This window comes from Lactuca virosa, chromosome 1 (assembly GCF_052849685.1).
Source record: "Lactuca virosa cultivar CGN04683 chromosome 1, Lactuca_virosa_CGN04683_v6, whole genome shotgun sequence".
Lineage (NCBI taxonomy): Eukaryota > Viridiplantae > Streptophyta > Magnoliopsida > Asterales > Asteraceae > Lactuca > Lactuca virosa.
In genome coordinates this window covers 200,552,989-200,571,809 of record NC_136426.1, presented here as the reverse complement: position 1 = coordinate 200,571,809, position 18,821 = coordinate 200,552,989, and the positions used below count along the sequence as shown (strand labels likewise).

The 18,821-nt window shown below is 36.1% G+C and overlaps 2 protein-coding genes across 2 annotated transcripts; both read right to left on the bottom strand.

Moving 5' to 3' along the window:
* Positions 1-7,265: 7,265 nt before the first annotated feature.
* LOC145126479 (uncharacterized) lies at positions 7,266-10,293 on the bottom strand. The gene is made up of 3 exons (XM_079061841.1): positions 8,709-10,293; positions 7,438-7,545; positions 7,266-7,288 (listed from the first exon to the last, which is right to left on the bottom strand). Exons 1-3 carry the CDS (start codon positions 10,291-10,293, stop codon positions 7,266-7,268), a joined length of 1,716 nt encoding a protein of 571 aa, XP_078917967.1.
* A 5,017-nt stretch (positions 10,294-15,310) lies between these two features.
* Positions 15,311-17,269, bottom strand: LOC145163789 (putative disease resistance RPP13-like protein 1). The gene has a single exon (XM_079082561.1). It carries the CDS (start codon positions 17,016-17,018, stop codon positions 15,444-15,446), a length of 1,575 nt encoding a protein of 524 aa, XP_078938687.1. The 5' UTR covers positions 17,019-17,269; the 3' UTR covers positions 15,311-15,443.
* Positions 17,270-18,821: the final 1,552 nt, after the last annotated feature.

Here is an 18,821-nt window from a genome sequence, read left to right as displayed (position 1 = left end):
ATACTTTGATCTTTTAAAACAATATGGTTATGTAATGGGATTTTAATGGAAACAATTGTGGTTGGTATTTATGATTATAAAAGTTAAATTCTTTTGTAAAATTTTGGCCCGTTACAGTGTGTGTGTGTGTGTGTATGTGTGTGTTTGGATTGGATTCTATGTTTGGATTGGATGAAGTAAAATTCAGTTTAATTAGTTGTGTGTTAATTGGATTGGATTATGTGTTTGGATTGGATGAAAAAATAAATAAAGAAAAGTAAAAATGGAGTACCTTCCCGAAGGGTTTAGTGTCTATATATATTAAAAGAGAAACTTGATGACATCACCTTCAACAATCAGGGTCATTCATTGTGTTTCGTTGATTAATTTCAACCATTGGATCATTTTGATGATGTCATCATAAAATAAAATAAAATTAATATTAACTAAATTAAGTTGATTACGTTTGGAAAGTTGAAAATTTATTAATGGTGATTGAAATGTTTAATTGGATTGTATTGAAGTGAAATAATTGTCAATATAATTGTCAAAAGGTAAATATGGTTCTTTCCTTTTTATAATCAAGTAATTTATATACCTTTCATAATTATAGAATTTGAAATGAAAGAATTCAAAATAATATGATATGAATCACAATATTAATTTTTTCATATCCTTTCCAAAATCGTTGTTCAAAATTATGTATAAGTATAATCTCATTCAGTTGTTATCACAATTTCGTGAAATCTGGACTTTGCAGCATCACATTCGAATACCAGCTTCATAAGGTTAGCAATTTTTTTTATTGATTTACTGATTAATTTCTTACATCTGATTATAGTTTATGTGTTCAGTATATGCATCAATGGCTTATTAGTGGGTTTTTGATAAACGGGTTTTCTATTCTCTCTCTCTCTCTCTCTCTCTCTCTCTCTCTTTTCTCTCTCTATTTCTCTCTCTATCTCTATCTATCTGTGTGTGTATTTGCATGTGTGTTTGTGTTTGGATTGGATTGGATGAAAAAATAAATAAAGAAAAGTAAAAATGGAGTACCTTCCTGAAGAGTTTAGTGTCTACATATGTTATTTCTTCAAAATGACTTATTTAAGCTTGCTGTAAAAACTACTTTTAATTGGAACGATTCGTATATTCTTTAATATATGTGTGTCTGTTTTTCTCAATCAGCATATGCATTTTTGTTAAAGGTAAAAAAAGGCAAATGTAATTTTGATATTGCTGTATTATACATACTTTTTGTAAAATGACCTATTTACTCTTGCTATGTGTGTCTGTTTGTGTTTCAATGTGTGTGTGTTCGGACTGGATTATGTGTTTGTATTTGATGATGTAAAATTCAGTTTAATCAGTTTTATGTTTGGATTTGATTTTGTGTTTGGATCGGATGAAAATAGAAATAACGAATAGTAAAAGTGGAGTACCTTAGGTTTAGTGTCTACATATATTATTTCTTCAAAATAATTTATTTACCCTTGCTGTAAAAACTACTTTTTTTGGGAATGGTTCATATATTTCTTTAATATATGTTTGTGTCTGTGTTTCTCAATCAGCATATGTTTTTTTGTCCAAATGTAAAAAGGCAATGTACTTTTGATATTGCCTTATTATACATATTTCCTGTAAAATGATTTGATTACATCAAAATGATAATGCAGGTGTTATCATCCTCCTACGTATGGCAAAGCTCAAAACTTAGGGTGGTAAGAATATTTTTTTTATTATAAATATCCACGTCATTACATTAATATTTTATTTATATGATGAATTAATTTATAACTTTAATTGTTATTTCCAGGTCAGCCTCAAGTGAGTAATTGTTTATTTGGGTTGAGATTGCGTATTAATGATGACATGTCTCACATTTCAGAATTCAAAAAAGCATATGTATTTTATCATTAATCAACAGTTTAGTGTTTGTTTTTCCTTATTCTGAATCATTAGTTATTTATATTGTTTAACTTTTTCATTTTCTTCTTCTTATATGTAGTATTGCTGATATGAATTTCAATATTGAGTTTTCCATTAGTACTACATAGCTTAACATCGATATTGTTGTAGAAAAGGCAGAGGATTACTACCTCCGTTTTCCAATCAAGAACATTGATGATATTCCAGATTACAATGAGATATACTTAGTGGTATTAATATTTTTCAATTAATTTTATAAATTTATGGCGCATAACACAATGAATATATATATATATATATATATATATATATATATATATATATATATATATATATGAAATTTTTTTATATATTTTTTAAAAAATTTATGAAATAGGAAATTGGTTTGTCCATCGTTGCTACTGTCATCGGTTTTGATTTGGACGACGGCTGATACTCTTTTTATTGTCGTGACTATTCATAAAAAGTAAGCAATAATGATGATGATACTAATGCTGAACCAGTTACTTGTGATGGTTGTGGTGGAGTTTCTGATGTTTACAACAAGTAATTTCATAATTTTACATTATAAAGTTCTTGTGTCATTAATCTATATTCGAATGTTACCAATTTTATTTCATTGTCCATTAAAGTGTCATTGTATAATTTTTATGGTGAGGGTCATAATTCGTGTTCAATATGAAACGGAGTCTGTTTTTTTGTATTATTTGACCATCACGTTAAAGATATTATTCAACGTGTTAATCAGTGGCCGATGAAAAAGATATCAAAGATAGCGTTAATTTTTTTAATCGTCAACTCATTTCTTATTTTGTTTTATGATATTAATTTTGTTTAATATATATATTAAAGAATTAAATAAATTCATTTTAATCTATTAATACATCTAATTCCTTATAACATAAAAAGTTGTCTATAAATATATCAAACAATCGTTTAGTTTTTTTTATGGGTAGGTTATAATCTACTATAAATATATCAAACAATCGGTAGTTTTTTTTATGGGTAGGTTATAATCTACTATAAATATATCAAACAATCGGTAGTTTTTTTTGTGGGTAGGTTATAATCTAGTTTTTCTGTTTTTGACAAACCACATCCACGATTTCAATAAATGTATTCGAAATATTATTGCGTGAACTCGCCCTTCCTACTGATCGTCCCCCCTACCCTATCTCCCTCCCCACACTCCGTCACCCTGCCCTGGTGCTGCTGCCGCTAGCGATCTGCTATCCGTGGCCCTACTCTTCACCGAGTTCGCTCTATAGGGTCTGGTAAAACATAACATCTGTTAGTACCTATGTTGAAAACTTGTCTATCGTTCCATTAGTCCGTCTAATTTGGCGTCTGTAGTTGTCTGGTTGGCTAATTGTACTTCGTTTTTTTGCAGCTAGTCACAGTAACCTTCAACGGTTAGGGTTTGAGAAAAAAAAGACTATTTGTAATTAACCCCCACAAAGTAACTTATCTCCACGTTTTCAACTGAGATGATATTATATATGCATTAATACCATCTCTGCTAGTTATTATGTAAATTAACACCATGTCAATGGATTCTGGTAGCAAAATAAGAGTACATTCAATAGAAATTGTAAGAATATGAATGTTCCTAACTTGCATCTTGAGTCTTGCAGCATCTAATATAGGGCCAAAGGCCTCATAAGCTTTTCCAGTAAGCTATTCCCAATTACTTTATCCATTGTGCTTTCTTCAAAATGATTTTTTATTTTATTTTATTTTATTTTATTTTATTTTTATATATTAAACACGAAACAGCAGACGAATTAGCGAAACAGTAGACGATTCTAAAATACCTACGGTTTTGTGGGCTATTTTGGGACAATTCCTAATTTTTGGCTAAAAATGGTTAATTACTTAATTTGTCTAGATTAGTAATTAGCCCATATTAATATCATTTCTGGTAGTTATTATGTAAATTAACACCATGTCAATATAAATTCAGGTAGCAAAATAAGAGTACATTCAATAGAAATTGTAAGAATGCGAATGTTCTTAACTTGCATCTTGAGTCTTGCAGCATCTAATATAGGCCCAAAGGCGTCGTAAGCTTTTCCAGTAAGTAATTAGGTACTTTTAAATCTGTTTTGTTGAGAATTTTGACAGGCCTTTATCACCATCCACAGAAATTGCATACTTGTGGTTTGTGTGAGAATGCACGTAGAATAGTTCACATATTCCCAATGGTTATTGATACTTTAGTACTTTATGCATCCTGTTTTCTTCAGTTGATGCTTTTTTTCTCGTGTATCTTCAAGCTTTTTTAGTTGCTAGTGAACAGCTATTCAAGCTGATGACTTTCATTGTTGTGCTAATATTTGAACTTTGATCTGCCCCTTGTTGATTGTTTGTTGTCATATGGTGTGGTTGATTAAATGTTATGGGTAATTAGGAATCCTGGATGAATTCAAATTGAAGGTCTTCTATAAAATAAAAATCAAAGACGTATTGAATGAGAACATCAATTTACAGGCTAATAAACTGATAATGTATGAACCATGATGAGAGTAATCTGGTCTTTGTGTAGTTTTTCGTTTAATTGTGATGATTTCAGCCCGTTCATTTCATTTATCTAATTGTTTTTGGTTTAACTTCTGTGGAAACAGTAAGATAGCCAAAAGTTTCACCTTATATTGTTTAAAGATCAATTTGTTCTTACATTCTTTGGAGGCCTGTGCTAATGTTGATGTTTCCTAACAAGATTTATGTATTCTCTCTATAATAAAATAATAAGTTGTTATACATAAGTTTTGTAATTACTAAACAATTTATATGGTATTTGAGCGAAATAGGACCCGGTTGCTTGCAAAGGGAAATGGACTTTATAAACCTTTATACGACCCACTTTTAACCAGCCTATACTAATACTATCAGTTTCACATATGACCTGCCTGCACCATTCTTGAGGTTTACTCTTGTTTCTTAATATATTTATTTTAATATTACTTGACATGTTCCTGTTTGTAATTATTATATGTTAAAAAGTCATTAACTGTATAGGAAAATCCGGTAACCAGGGAGATTTTAGTAATTTTAACAGATATATTGTTAGTATATTGTATGTCGATAGACCTCTGTTACTGTCTGTAAAGTTCCTCCCCCATGATATAACACCAAAGTTTTTCTTAGGTATAATGCAAGAAATACAAATCTACATTCCTGTTTTTGTATCTCATACGGTCCTACTTGCATATCTTTTTATTACGACATGGTATTTTCATTTTTTCCTTATTAAGACAATTTAAATTGAAAAATTAACCTGCTTACAACATTGTACTTTCAATTTTTTCCTAATACCTTATTAGGACACTATACTTTGTGAGAGACGATATTGCTAAAATAGAAAGAAACGAAAGTAGAATGCTATAATATATAAACAAAGGGATAATGACTTAAAAAGGTAATATATTTTTCGATTTGTAAACATTTGGTCATGAAGTTTTTTTTTGCGTCCACATTTACCCCTTCAACTTGTTTAAACTGTACACATTTAGTCCTTATGACCGGCGACTCCAAGTAAGCCGGTAAAAATGACTTAATATAGTAATATATTTCTCACTTTGTACATATTTAGTCCTTAATAGTTTTTTTACATTTGTCCTTAATATTTTTTTTAGTTGCAAAATAAGCCGTTTTTGTAGACATTAAGTATTTATGACCAGTTTCTTCAGTTTTTTTTCTCACGGCATCTTACATGGGACAATCATTAATGAGGTGTTCGGGGTTGTTGATGATTATGGCCAATGCGGCCTCGACTGCTTGATTGCTTAGGTCTTGTGGGTTTGCTGAAGGTCGTAATTTCTTCATACGATCTCAGATTTTAATGATTTATATCCACACATTCGTATTTGAGTCGACAACAACTTTCGTTTAGATTACTCCTGTTAAAAAGTAATACATTTTTACTTACGATCTTTATATCCATGTGTTTTTTTATAACTTTTTAATGGGACTAATCTTAACAAAAATTGTAGTAGATTCAAATACAAACACATCAGTATAGAAATCGTTAAAATCCGAAATCATATGAAGAAGTTACGATCTTCATAAAACAAGACCTAAGCCAAACCGCAAGTGCTAAGCAACCAAGCAGCAGAGGCCGTAGTGGCCATAAGCATCAACAACCCTGAACACCTCATTAATTATTGTCCTACGTAGGATGCCATGAGAAAGACTTAAAGAAACCGGTCATAAGTACCAAATGTGTACAAAAACAACAAAGACTTATTTTGCAACAAAAATATATTAACGACTAAATGTGCAAAAAAATACTAAGGACAAATATGTATAAAATGCGAAATATATTACTCTATTAAGTCATTTTTCTCGACTTACTTGGAGGAATCAGTTCTTCATAAGAAATGAATTTGTACAGTTAAAGGTGTAAATGTGGACGAAAAAAAAACTCAATGACCAAATGCGTACAAATCGAAAAGTATATTAGACCTTTTAAATCATTATCCCATAAACAAATCAATGAAAGTATGTTGCTAGGGGTACAAACGTCGTTTACACCTATGTGTGTCACTTGATTGCAGCAAGGTAACACACTTGATGTTAATAACTCATCACACGTACGGCTGCAAGAGTGGCCACGGTATGTAGAGTATTTATGTCATTTTTTTCTTTTATGTCTTGACAGGTCTGAATTATTGGAAACTCTTAAAACATTCTAATTTTTTATTCTTATGTTTCATCTTGTGTCTGATTACTATCTAGTAAAATCGATCTACTTTTTAACAGAGATGACCGGTTTTATTGTTAAAAAATTAAAAAAATATCATAACAATGAAACAAAAATTAAACTTTGGGCGCTGAAAAGAATTCTGATAATCCAGATGAAATAAACTATAAATATGGGTTAACATTGTCCTTAATTTTACCACTGAAATATTAATGATTGTAGGTTTTCACCAATTATTTATCAACACCAATATCACCAAATTAACACTAACTTTTATTACAAAATATAAACTTGTAGGACAGATTATAAACATATTAGCATAGTTTGTACGTATAGTTTGTGGATAAATCATAGATTTTCTTTTGAATAAAACCATCCAAGCTTCAACTCTGTTTCAAAATCAACAACTTCGACGTGTGATTAAGGTATAACCGGTTAAATGTGTTTACATGGTATTCTTTATTATTTGGCGTTTTTTTTATCCGGTCTTCAAACCTAATTAAATCAAACATCTTCATCAATCTTATAATTAAGGTTGATAGCGTTCTCTGAGTTGTGATTCATTAACCAATATTCATTTCATAAAGTTACTAATTCAATCAATTAATCAGAGATAATGGAGTTCCAGGTCAGTGAACGAGAACATTTCCAAATTATCTTAAAAGAATCCGCCGTACAAATCTACAATGCATTTCAAAACAACCCATTTAAAATGAAATTCCAATCAAAAATACCAAACAACTTTCAACAGCTTCGATCAATTAACCAATGCATGCTCACATCCATCATATATCTCATATTTTGAACTTGTATTTGGTATTTACTTGTACCTTTGGTAGTCTCTACAATCCAATGACCTTCAACAGCCTCCATCCTGTGGACTATGATATTGAATGCTGCAGCTGTGTAACCACTTGATGCATATCTCCATATTTTGCCTACAGAAATTGAGTGACTTATAGAATAAAACTCATTTATAGGAACATCTCAACATGGCATAAAATTGGATTTGTTAAATATGGTTTCAGAAAGAATCTCATTTGAAGTCTAGAATATGTGGACTTACATGATCCTTATGATACTGATCACCGATCATACTTTAAATATGATCTCAAGACAATAAGAAAAGGACAACCGCATAAAAAGACATAATCATGCTATACAAAGTTTGACTATGTTAATTTCTACCAAATCAGAATTAGTTTTAATGTCAAATGGACTAATTTTAACCTCGAAATCGATACAAATTTGTAAAAAAATAAACTCTGAAAAGGGATTAAGATGGTGCCAAACTTGTACAAAATGTATCAAATCAATATTTTAATGACAATGGGTTTGACCTGGAAGGTCAAAATTTCTGGATTGAAGTCCAAATTCGTTATTATTTTTTTAGTAATTACTTCAACAGTTGACAATGTTATTGGAACCAAACGTCAGTGAAAACAAACCAAATTACAACAAAAAAGAAAACACAAACACAAAGATGTTGGAAGAGAGTGCAGGTAAAATAACACAGTTGCAACCTATATAACAAACAGTAAGATACAAGTATTCATTTGATTCTTCCTCAAATGGAAACAAGAAAATTAATGGCAGAATTCCACAAAAACCAAAGAGCTATTCAACTGCTGCATTTATAGTCTTTTCTTCTTTCGATACTAGTTTGATTATTAGTTAAAAAAAAAAAAAATATCTTATCAACAAACAAGTCTTAAAATTAATGTTTCAAATACTTTGGATAAATAATGAAAAAAGGAATGCAGAGATGACCGTCACTTTAAATGGAATATCACATTAATCCAAAAAAAAAAAAATGTGATGTATATTTTAGGAGAAACACAATACGTTTAAAAGTCAAAGAGAGATACAAGACCTAGAACCCTCTTTCACATTTGCTAACAAATACTAATTATAATAAGCTATACAGGGATGAACGGAAAGGAGATGACAAACCTTTTCTACTGCCGCACCATTATCGTCAAATTTGATGGGTCGTAAATGTTCTTAAGATGTGTAATCTTAGGGCATGAAAAAATTTCAAGTCTTTTAAGGCAGGGGAGGTGTTGTAAGACCTCTGAGAATGATTCCACATCGTTAAAACCTTCAAGCCTTAGACATACCAGAGATGGTGAAAGAAGAAAACATGATGACGGAGTAATAGTATTCCTCACATCATCTGTCACTGCAAATGAAACCACTTCTGAGTCTCTGCCATATAAATGTAGAAAAACTAGTGAAGCTGGAAAATTTTGCTGGCCCCACTTGGACATGGGCTTATTTAAGCCTCCTATGGTTAGACTTCTTAAATTAGGAGGCCACACCCCACAAGGGAAGGAGTAGTCCATACTTGGACAATCATATATCCACATGCCTTTCAGAGATGTGAGACTTTGAAAATGCTCATCAGATAATGACTTTAGATTCTTGCAAAAACCGATATCAAGAAATGTTAGGCAAGACATGGGGAGAAAACCAAAATCACTGACTATTGATTCAGTGAGAGTGGATGGGTGCTCCTGCACTGCTGAGAAGGTCAAGGATGTCATTGAACCACAACTGTTGATTTCCAACCTCTCAACACTATTTGGACAATTGTAACTCTCCAATGTCTCACAATTACTAAACATCACTTCTTTTACAGATTTCATGCTAATCCCAAAATTGTCCTCTTTCTCGGCTGATGAAACCAACTTTTTACAATTCCATACTTCCAACTTCTGTAAACTCACAAGACTTTTGCATGCCTCCGATTCTCGTTCCCACAAGTATCTCAATTCATCACAATTCCATATAGATAGATGTTCAACTGCCCCAAGATGCGTTAAATCTTCTCCATGTAGTTGAGCAAGTCCTTTAACGCTCCACATTTTCAATTCAATAAGTGATGAGGACATACCAACCATGCCTTTTAACACCTCTGCAGAATATTCTGCTACATGTAAAACCCGAAGTGATGGTATCAATCCGATTGACACTTCAGCTAGTTCTGGACAGCATCTAATAGATATCTCATGAAGACAAGGAAATGATGTAAGAGTTCCATGTTCATCGCCACTATTAATAGACCATCTCTGCCAACCTTGCATATCTTCAAATTCCAGAACTTCAAGGGATGGAAATGCAATGCCAACAAAAGAATTAGTAGGTGCAAAAAACTCAATACCCACGGTCTTCACCTCACTCATCCTTTCAACAATCAATGTCTTAAGAGACCCTAAACATCCAAGTGTTGGTAAGTGTGTACTTCGACAACCACATAACGTAAGCTCTGTTAACTGATCAAATGAGGGATCGCCAACCCAACTAGGAAATCTTGTTCCCTTGTAGAACAAAATCTTGAGGATTTTTAACTTTGGATGAGGTCTTAGTTCTTTAAGTACTTCTTCATATTCAATCAAATCGTTCCGTGCATCATCAAACACATCACTCCATTTCATCTCCAAAACTTCAAGACCCTTCTTTTGATGTAAGTTGGCGTCCTTTGCTTGTATTGGATTTATTACTTTGTCTAGACCCATAATGGAAAGCTGGCCTTGAAGATCTGTTAGGCCCTTAAGGTCCGATATTTTGAATCCGTCACCTTCTCCAATAAAGACCATGGGTAGAGTTTGTAGACGTGTCATCCCACCGATCCCTAAAGGCGTCTTGTTCAATTTTGGAGTATCACTTATATCAAGATGACGCATGTTTATTAACTTTGCAAAACTTCTTGGTAAGCTAGATAACCAATAACAGTTATGAACCAATAAGCTCTGTAGATTATAAAGGTGACTCACTTGTTCCGGCAAACATGTGATATTAGAATGAGAAAAATTAAGATACCGTAGATGCTTGAGACTACCAATGGATTCTGGTACCTTTGTGATTACAGAAGTGGGTCTAATTCTGTCATGGCCCGGAGCCAAGTCCATGACACTTAGCACCCTCAGGGACTGTAGTTCAGGAAGTAGTTTAACAAGAACCTTGTCCAAAAAGCAATCATTTCTGTTGGTTTGTGAAAATACCCGTTAGGGTTTCCAATGCATTCCATACGTATAAATAATACACCAGTTATATTATGTTACAATGAGGACCCTATACTATCAATATATATACCTACACTATACAGCAATAAAAGAAATAGTTTACGAACACTCCCCCTCAGTTTGAGCGGGCGGTTCACGAACGCTTAAACTGTTACGAAAATCTGTAAATAACTATGTAGGAAGACCCTTTGTAAATATATCAGCAAACTGGTGTGCAGATGGAACATGCAAAACGCGAACCTGACCAATGGAAACACGTTCCCTAACGAAATGTAAATATATTTCCACATGTTTGGTTCGTTGGTGCTGAACTAGATTAGATGCTAAATACATAGCACTCACATTGTCACAAAACACAACAGTAGTACGAGTTAAGGGACAAGACAGGTCGAGTAAAAGATTGTGAAGCCAAGAGGCTTCAGCGACAACATTAGCTACCCCCCTATACTCGGCTTCGGCACTAGACCGTGATACAACATGTTGACGTTTTGAAGACCATGAAACAAGATTATCCCCAAGATAAACGCAGAACCCAGAGGTGGACCGGCATGTTGAGGGATACCCGGCCCAGTCAGCATCAGAATACGCAACCAAACGATCGACATAAGACGGGCGAATGTAAAGACCATGACCTATAGTACCCTGAATGTAGCGTAAGATTCTTTTGAGTGCATAGAAGTGAGGTTCACGTGGGTCATGCATGAAGAGACAGACCTGCTGAACAGCGTACGCAATATCAGGGCGAGTGAAAGTCAGATACTGTAATGCACCTGCAAGACTTCGATACAAGGTCGGATCATAGACGGGCTTTCCTTCTGAAGAAAGCTTAGCTTTTGTGTCCGTCGGAGTGCTACACGGATTACAAGAGAGCATGTCAGCGCGAGCAAGAATCTCTCTTGCAAAAACTGTCTGTTAAAGAAAAAGACTAGTGGAAGTGCGTGCAGCAGAAATGCCGAGAAAGAAAGATAACGGTCCTAAGTCTGTCATGGCAAACTCATTGGAGAGACGGGTGATAACTCGGGTGATGAGTGATGGACTAGATGCAGTGAGAACAATATCATCAATATAAAGAAGAAGATATATTGTTTCATGTCCACGGTGAAAGGTGAAAAGAGAGCTATCAGAGAGACTACTCTTGAAACCTAGCGAGGAAATGTATACAGCAAACCGTTGGTACCAGGCACGGGGTGCCTGTTTGAGACCATACAGAGCTTTGCGTAAACGACAGACATAATCGGGATGCTGCGGATGTACATAGCCTGGAGATTGACACTTCAGCTAGTTCTGGACAGCAATACTAAGGACACTACGAATAGTAGCCGGTTTAACAACCGGACTAAAGGTATCATCGAAGTCAATTCCCGGTTGCTGAGAGAAACCTTGGGCTACGAGACGCCCTTTGTAGCGATCTAGTTGACTACGGGAGTCAAATTTATGCCGATAAAGCCAACGACAGCCAACAATGCTAGCCTGAGGGGGACGGGGAACCAAGTCCCAGGTGTGATTGGAGTCAAGAGCAGCCATTTCAGCATCCATGGCAATCTTCCAATTGGGGTCACACAAGGCTTGAGCAGTGGAACGAGGAATGGGAGATATAGCAGACAAATTAAAGAGTGTACGCGGCTTCAGGGAACCAGTCTTAGAACGGGTAGTCATAGGGTGACCAGAGACCGTAGAAGAAGCGACAGGAGGCACAGGCGCTACAGAAGATAGAGGCACATGTGGGGAACCAGTAGGCGGTGTCAGAGGGGGTGACGCTGGTGTAGCGGAAGGAGAGGGTGTCGTAGTTGCGGGAGCAGACGCAACACACTCAGGAGATGCAACTAGAGGAGAAAGAGAGTCATCATCATCCTGAACAATGGAGTCTAGCTCAGAATTACTGGGAGCAACGTGAAATTCAGAGTAGGGAAAATGGTCTTCATCAAATACCACATGTCTAGAGATAATGACACGCTGAGTGATGAGATCAAGGCATTTATGGCCTTTATGATCAGAAGCAGGGCCAAGATAAACACATGCACTCGAACGAGGTGAGAGTTTGTGTGGAGCTGTGGCGCTGGTGTTTGGATAACATAGACAACCAAAGACACGCAAATGATCATAAGTAGGAAAAAAACCAAATAGAACCTCAAACGGGGTTTTATAGGAAATGGTGGTGGTAGGAAGAAGATTAAGGGTGTGAACGGCGGTGTGAAGAGCTTCTACCCAAAACTTGGTGGAAAGAGACGCCTGAAACAGAAACGTGCGCAAAATATCGTTGATGGAGCGAATGGATCTTTCGGCTTTACCGTTTTGAGGTGACGTGTACGGACATGAGAAACGAACAGAAATGCCATTAGTTTGGAAATAAGAAAGAAGTAATCGGTTGTTAAATTCACGTCCATTATCACACTGAAAAGATTGGATGTCTGTTTTAAATTGATTTTTGACATACATTCTAAAGTTACAAAAAATGGAATAAACTTCAGATTTTGCACGCAAAGGATAAACCCATAAGAAATGAGAAAAATCATCCAAAAATAAAATATAATACTTAAAACCATCGGAGCTTATAACAGGTGATGTCCATAAGTCAGAATGTATAAGCTTAAAAACACGAGAAGTTTTAGACGTAGATGAAGAGAAAGGCAAACGACTATATTTCCCAAGTTGACATGCATGACAAAGTGGGAGCTTATTCGAGTTGCTAGAAATAAAATTACGATAATGCAAAAAACTAAGCACTGAGGATCCAGGATGACCAAGACGTCGATGCCATGTAGGAAGAGAGACCGTGACAAGAGCCTTGGATGGAGATGAAGGGTGGCACAGATACAAATCACTGACACTGTCGACACGTTGGAGAAGAGAACCTGTATTAAGATCCTTCACAACAAAACCAAACGGGTCAAATGTAACAGAAACCCAATTATCAGTAGTAAATTTACGAACAGAGATAAGATTTTTGACCATTTGATTTGAAACCAGAACATCATTTAAATGAAGTTTGTTTTGAGAGTTAGGAAGAAAGGAGTGACCAATGTAAGTAACCGGAAGGATTGCACCATTACCAACCATAATAGATCTAGAATTACATGGTGTTAGAGTAGACATGTTACCTTGGTTAAAAGACATGTGGGCGCTCGCACCGGTATCCATGTAGTAGTGATTATCGGGAGGCGGTTGAACTGACATGGCCTGAAACACGGATGAGAGATCGGTTGGTTGTTGTTGTTGTGATCTAGCTGAGGTGTGGCTGCCAAAAAAGGAGGGTGAAGGCGGAAAACTCTGGGCTGTTGCGACTTGGCCTGGGGGCCTGATCTGCGTTGACATGAGCTGCTGCCCATAGAAAAACTGATGCGGATAAGCTTGCGGCATGGGAGCAGCGGGCTGGAGCGGCATGTTGGGCTGGAGCGGCTGCTGTAGCACTTGCTGGGCTGATCCGACAGAAAGTGTGCCAAGCACTGGTGAGGGTGAAGGCTGGCCCGATTGGCTGTAGTAATACATGGGTTGCTGTGGAGACGAACCGGCATCTGAACTTGCTACACCTGCAAATTGAGATTGTTGACACTTGGATGTGATCCCATAACACCTGCAAATTGAGATTGTTGACACGAACTCGTACCTGAAACATGATTAGTACTAGAATATATGCTAGAATTACCCCCCCCCCCCCTTTGGAAGAGCCCCGATGATTATTACGGTTTTTATTCCACTTTGTCTTAGATTTTCCAGAATTATTGACACTGGAATATAAAGCTGGGCTGGGAATTGACTCAACAACATGATCGGGATTGTCTTCGCGACCCTCATGAACAAGAAGCATGTTCTTAGCTTGTAAAAATGTAGGAAAAGGGTTCGTATTGGTGACAACATCGATGATGCTTTGGTATGAGGAGGGTAGTCCACGTAAGATTTGCATCACTAGTTCTGTTTCATTTATTGTAGAATCGACATCGGCGAGAGCTTCAGCTAAATTCTTGAGATTATGACAGTAGTCGGTAATGGAAGATGTGCCTTTGCGGGTGTTACGAAACTGTTCCTGTAATTGAAGCATCCTTGGCATTTTATTGTTAAGAAAAAATTCATGCAAGTTGTCCCATAAATCTTTCGCTGTACAGTCATCACTGGTAATAATTTGGAGTACACGGGGGGTCACAGGTGGAGTAGAACCACGACTTAACACGTGCATCAATAGATTCCCAGTCTTCATCATGATCACTGGAGGGCTTAGATTTACCTATGATGTGTCCGAGGACCTTAGCACCTTTGCAGATGTCTTGAAAAATTCTGCACCAAAGCTTGTATTTTGACCCATCGGTAGTGAGTTTGAAACTGAACTGATTATACACATTTGCTAGAGCATAAACTAGCTGTAGTGATGTAGGAGCTGGTGGGGCTGTGACAGATGTGGCAGCAGGGGTTGTCATAATACCAGAAAATCACAGAGCCCGTGGAATAAAAAACACACAATAAAATCAGAACACTAACCTTTGGCAGAGGGATTGTAGCAAGATAACTAGCACCAATCCGTGAGAGTTGACATGAACAGGGAACAGCAGCGAGTGGTGAGTTTTCTGCTGATGTGAATTCTTCAAGAGGCAGCGGCTGGATGAAGAAGAAAAAAAAAATCGACACTAGATGATTGTCGATGGTTTCATGCGGCCATAGAATAACCCTTGGCTTGATACCATGTTGGTTTGTGAAAATAACCGTTAGGGTTTCCAATGCATTCCATACGTATAAATAATACACCAGTTATATTATGTTACAATGAGGACCCTATACTATCAATATATATACCTACACTATACAGCAATAAAAGAAATAGTTTACGAACAATTTCTACAAGCAACTGACATTAGTAAGAAAGTCCGCAAGCGTTTAGATCTTTGTAATTCGTTAAGTTTTCTATATGATATTGGACCTACAAGTGAAAAGTGACGAAACTTATCAAAACTTTCATTAGTGTCGGATACATCCACCTCACCATCCAATCTAAATGAAAACTCTCCTGCAACACTTGTGGCCAAGTCATTTATCAGGTCATGCATCGTATATCCTAACTCGTCACTCGTTGAATGTTGGAAAAATGATCTTGACTCTAGCTCTTCAAAATACTCATGACCTAAAAACTCCATTGACTTGTTTCCTTTTGATTGGGACAAAAATCCTTCTGCAACCCACAGTAGAATTAATTTTTTCTTGTCAAACACATAGTCCTTGGGAAATAAGGAGCAATATGCAAACAATTGCTTCAAATATGGAGGGAGATGATAGTAGCTTATTCTTAGAGCTGGAAGAATTTCACTTCCGTCCTCTATATCCCATATCTCACTGTTTAACAACTTCTCCCATTCATCACCATTTTTATATCCCTTCACGACCCTCCCAAGTGTTTTCAAAGCCAAAGGCAGTCTACCACATTTCTTCAGGATACCTTCACCAAGCAACTTAAGTGTCGGATGTTTGTCAAAGTTTTTTTCTCCTAACGCGTGTTGAGCAAATAATGATAGAGCATCTTCATTCGACAAAATGTCCAGAGGGTAAGTTTCTTGTGAGTCCATCACGGATGCAACCCTGGTACTCCTGGTTGTAACAATAACTTTACTTCCAGGTGCCCCTACAAGAAGAGGGCTTTGCAAGAGCTCCCACTTACTGTGGTCTTCGTTCCAGACATCGTCTAGAACAAGTAGGAACCTCTTCTTTAAAAGTTTTTCTTTGAGGCCTACATGAAGCGGATCAAGATTAGAGAATCTTTTGTTCTCCCCACCTAAAGCTTCAAAAATAGCATTGCAAATATTAAATACATCAAACTCTTCAGAAATACAAACCCATACCCTGACTTCAAAGTGATCCTTCACTTTCTGCTCGTTATATAAAAGTTTAGCAAGAGTGGTTTTGCCTATTCCACCCATTCCAACTATCGTCAATACGCTCACATTTTGATCACTTTCTTCATTACCCAACAACTTCCCCATCAATGCCTCTGTATCCCCTTCACGACCCATGATTTTGGACTCATCAACCAGTGAAGTTTGCTCTAACCGTCTTTCGGTCATATTTGACCTTTCAACATTCACATTCAAACCCAGATTATTTTTCAGCACAATAAGATCATCCAATTTGGTGGTGATCTCGTCTAGTCTAGAACTCATCTTCTGACCATACATAATATTGCGAGGAGTGAAATTAGTACAACAAGTTGGGATGATCTTCAATACCTTACTAGTGCTGGTGCTGGCTAGAGCTTCTTGATTCAACTTGCGTCGCAGAGCGTCGGTGGCCAAATCATCGAGTACGTTGTCTATGTCGTAAACCAAATCCTGGAGATTGTTCACCCATAATTGAACACCTGGGACTGTTATGTGCTTCTGGCTAGCATCACCAAGCACGGCTTGAATCATGGGCAAGGTGTTCTTCCATTTGTTCAGCTGGCAATCAATCCCTTTGGATCATGCCAGCTTCATCAAATCACCAGAGATAAGCTTCTCACACAGCACAGTGATAACTGCAGTAGCCGCGATTTCAGTCATTGGAATCCGGAAAAGGGAAAAATCGCTTTGCAGGGTTTTGATTTCAGAATGATGGGAATTAGCAAATAAGAAGAAATAGGATTTACTGAATACAGTGTAAATGTATATGAGTGGTGGACGACTTTCAGATGCAAAAGGGTTTGACAAATATATAAAAAGGAACTGATTTTTCAGATATTTTTATCATCCACTGAAAAAATACTGGAAAGACAAATATACCCTCGTAAACAAACCTTCACTTAAATTTATAGAGGACGCAGGAACAAAACTAGCTAACCTTTCTTCCTCCTTCGGCGTTGTTCTTCCGCCGCCCCTGTCAGCATAGGAGATTCCGAAGTTTTCGTGGAAGTAATTCGATTTGTGGGAGGTGGGTGTGTTTCTTAATCTCTGAAATACAGATTATACCCCGGGGGAAGTAGAGGGTGGGGCGGATGTGGGTTTTGACGTCAGAGGCGAGGAGCCTTGGGCGGCAGTGGATGACTCGCCGGAGGTGGTGGCTCCGAACGTGGGCTTCCTGGAGGAGGAAGGTGATGTGCAGTCGTGGAGAAGATGGAGGGAAACATCAGTGAAAAGTAGGTCGGTTAGGTTCGGATTGACGGGTTGGTGGTCTGAAAACATAAACTCAACCAAACAATCATGATACAACCTTTAAGTATTCACGACCTGAATTTTGGGCAGCTCAAGCCCACTTCGCTTTAGGGTTTAATCCCGTATTTAAAGGAACCATCTTCGTGTTTTAGATTTGCATCCTCCATCACATCAGCGGGAGCAAATCCTAATCCTAGCCTCCGTGTTGTCCCTCCACCATTTCTACTTAAGTTTTGAGCCTTTTTTGCTTGTATTTACACCTTGAAGGAGAAGGATTTGTGTTTGTGAAGCAAATCAAGCCAAGCACTTGATGGACCATTGTAAGTCTTAAACTTGAAGTTTTATGAGTTGTTAGTCTAGATTTATGGTTTTATGCATATGTTTTAGTAGTTTGGAGTATAAACAGGGGTACAAACGTCATTTCCACCTATACGTGCCACTTGATTGCAACAAGGTAACACATTTGATGTTAATCACGACCCTTAACTCATCATCACACATATGGCTGCAAGAGTCGTCAGGGTGTGTGGAGTATTTATGTCATTTTTGTCTTCTATTTCTTGAGAGGTTTGAATTATTGGAAACTCTTTAAACATTTTATTTTATTTTTCTTGTGTTTCATCTTGTGTTTGTTTACTATCTATTTAACTTGATCCATTTTTTTTCCTTTTTTTATCAGAGATGACCGGGATTTTTTCTAAAAAAAAAATAAAAATTATTAAAAGAATGAAACAAAAATGAAACTTGGGTGCTGAAAAGAGTTCTAATAATCTTAGATAAAGTAAACTATAAATATTGATTAACATTGTCCTTAATTTTACCATTGAAATATTATTGATTGTAGGTTTTCATCAGTTATTTATCAACACCAATATCACCAAGTTAACACCAACTTTTATTACAAATATATAAATTTGTAGGGCAAACTATAAACATATTACCATAGTTTGTACGGTTTGTGGATAAATCATAGATTTTCTTTTGAATAATGCCATCTAAGTTTCAACTATATCTCAAAATCAACAAGTTGGACATGTGATTATAGCTATAACAGGTTAAATGTGTTTACATAGCATTCTTTATTAT

Coding starts and splice junctions, on each gene's coding strand:
- LOC145126479 (XM_079061841.1), bottom strand. CDS start 10,293: ATGCGTCATCTTGATATAAGTGATACTCCAAAATTGAACAAGACGCCT. Junction 7,546..8,708: donor GGTATGTCTAAGGCTTGAAG/GTTTTAACGATG, acceptor CAATTTCTGTAG/GCAAAATATGGAGATATGCA. Junction 7,289..7,437: donor GATTGTAGAGACTACCAAAG/GTACAAGTAAAT, acceptor AATGCATTGTAG/ATTTGTACGGCGGATTCTTT.
- LOC145163789 (XM_079082561.1), bottom strand. CDS start 17,018: ATGATTCAAGCCGTGCTTGGTGATGCTAGCCAGAAGCACATAACAGTC.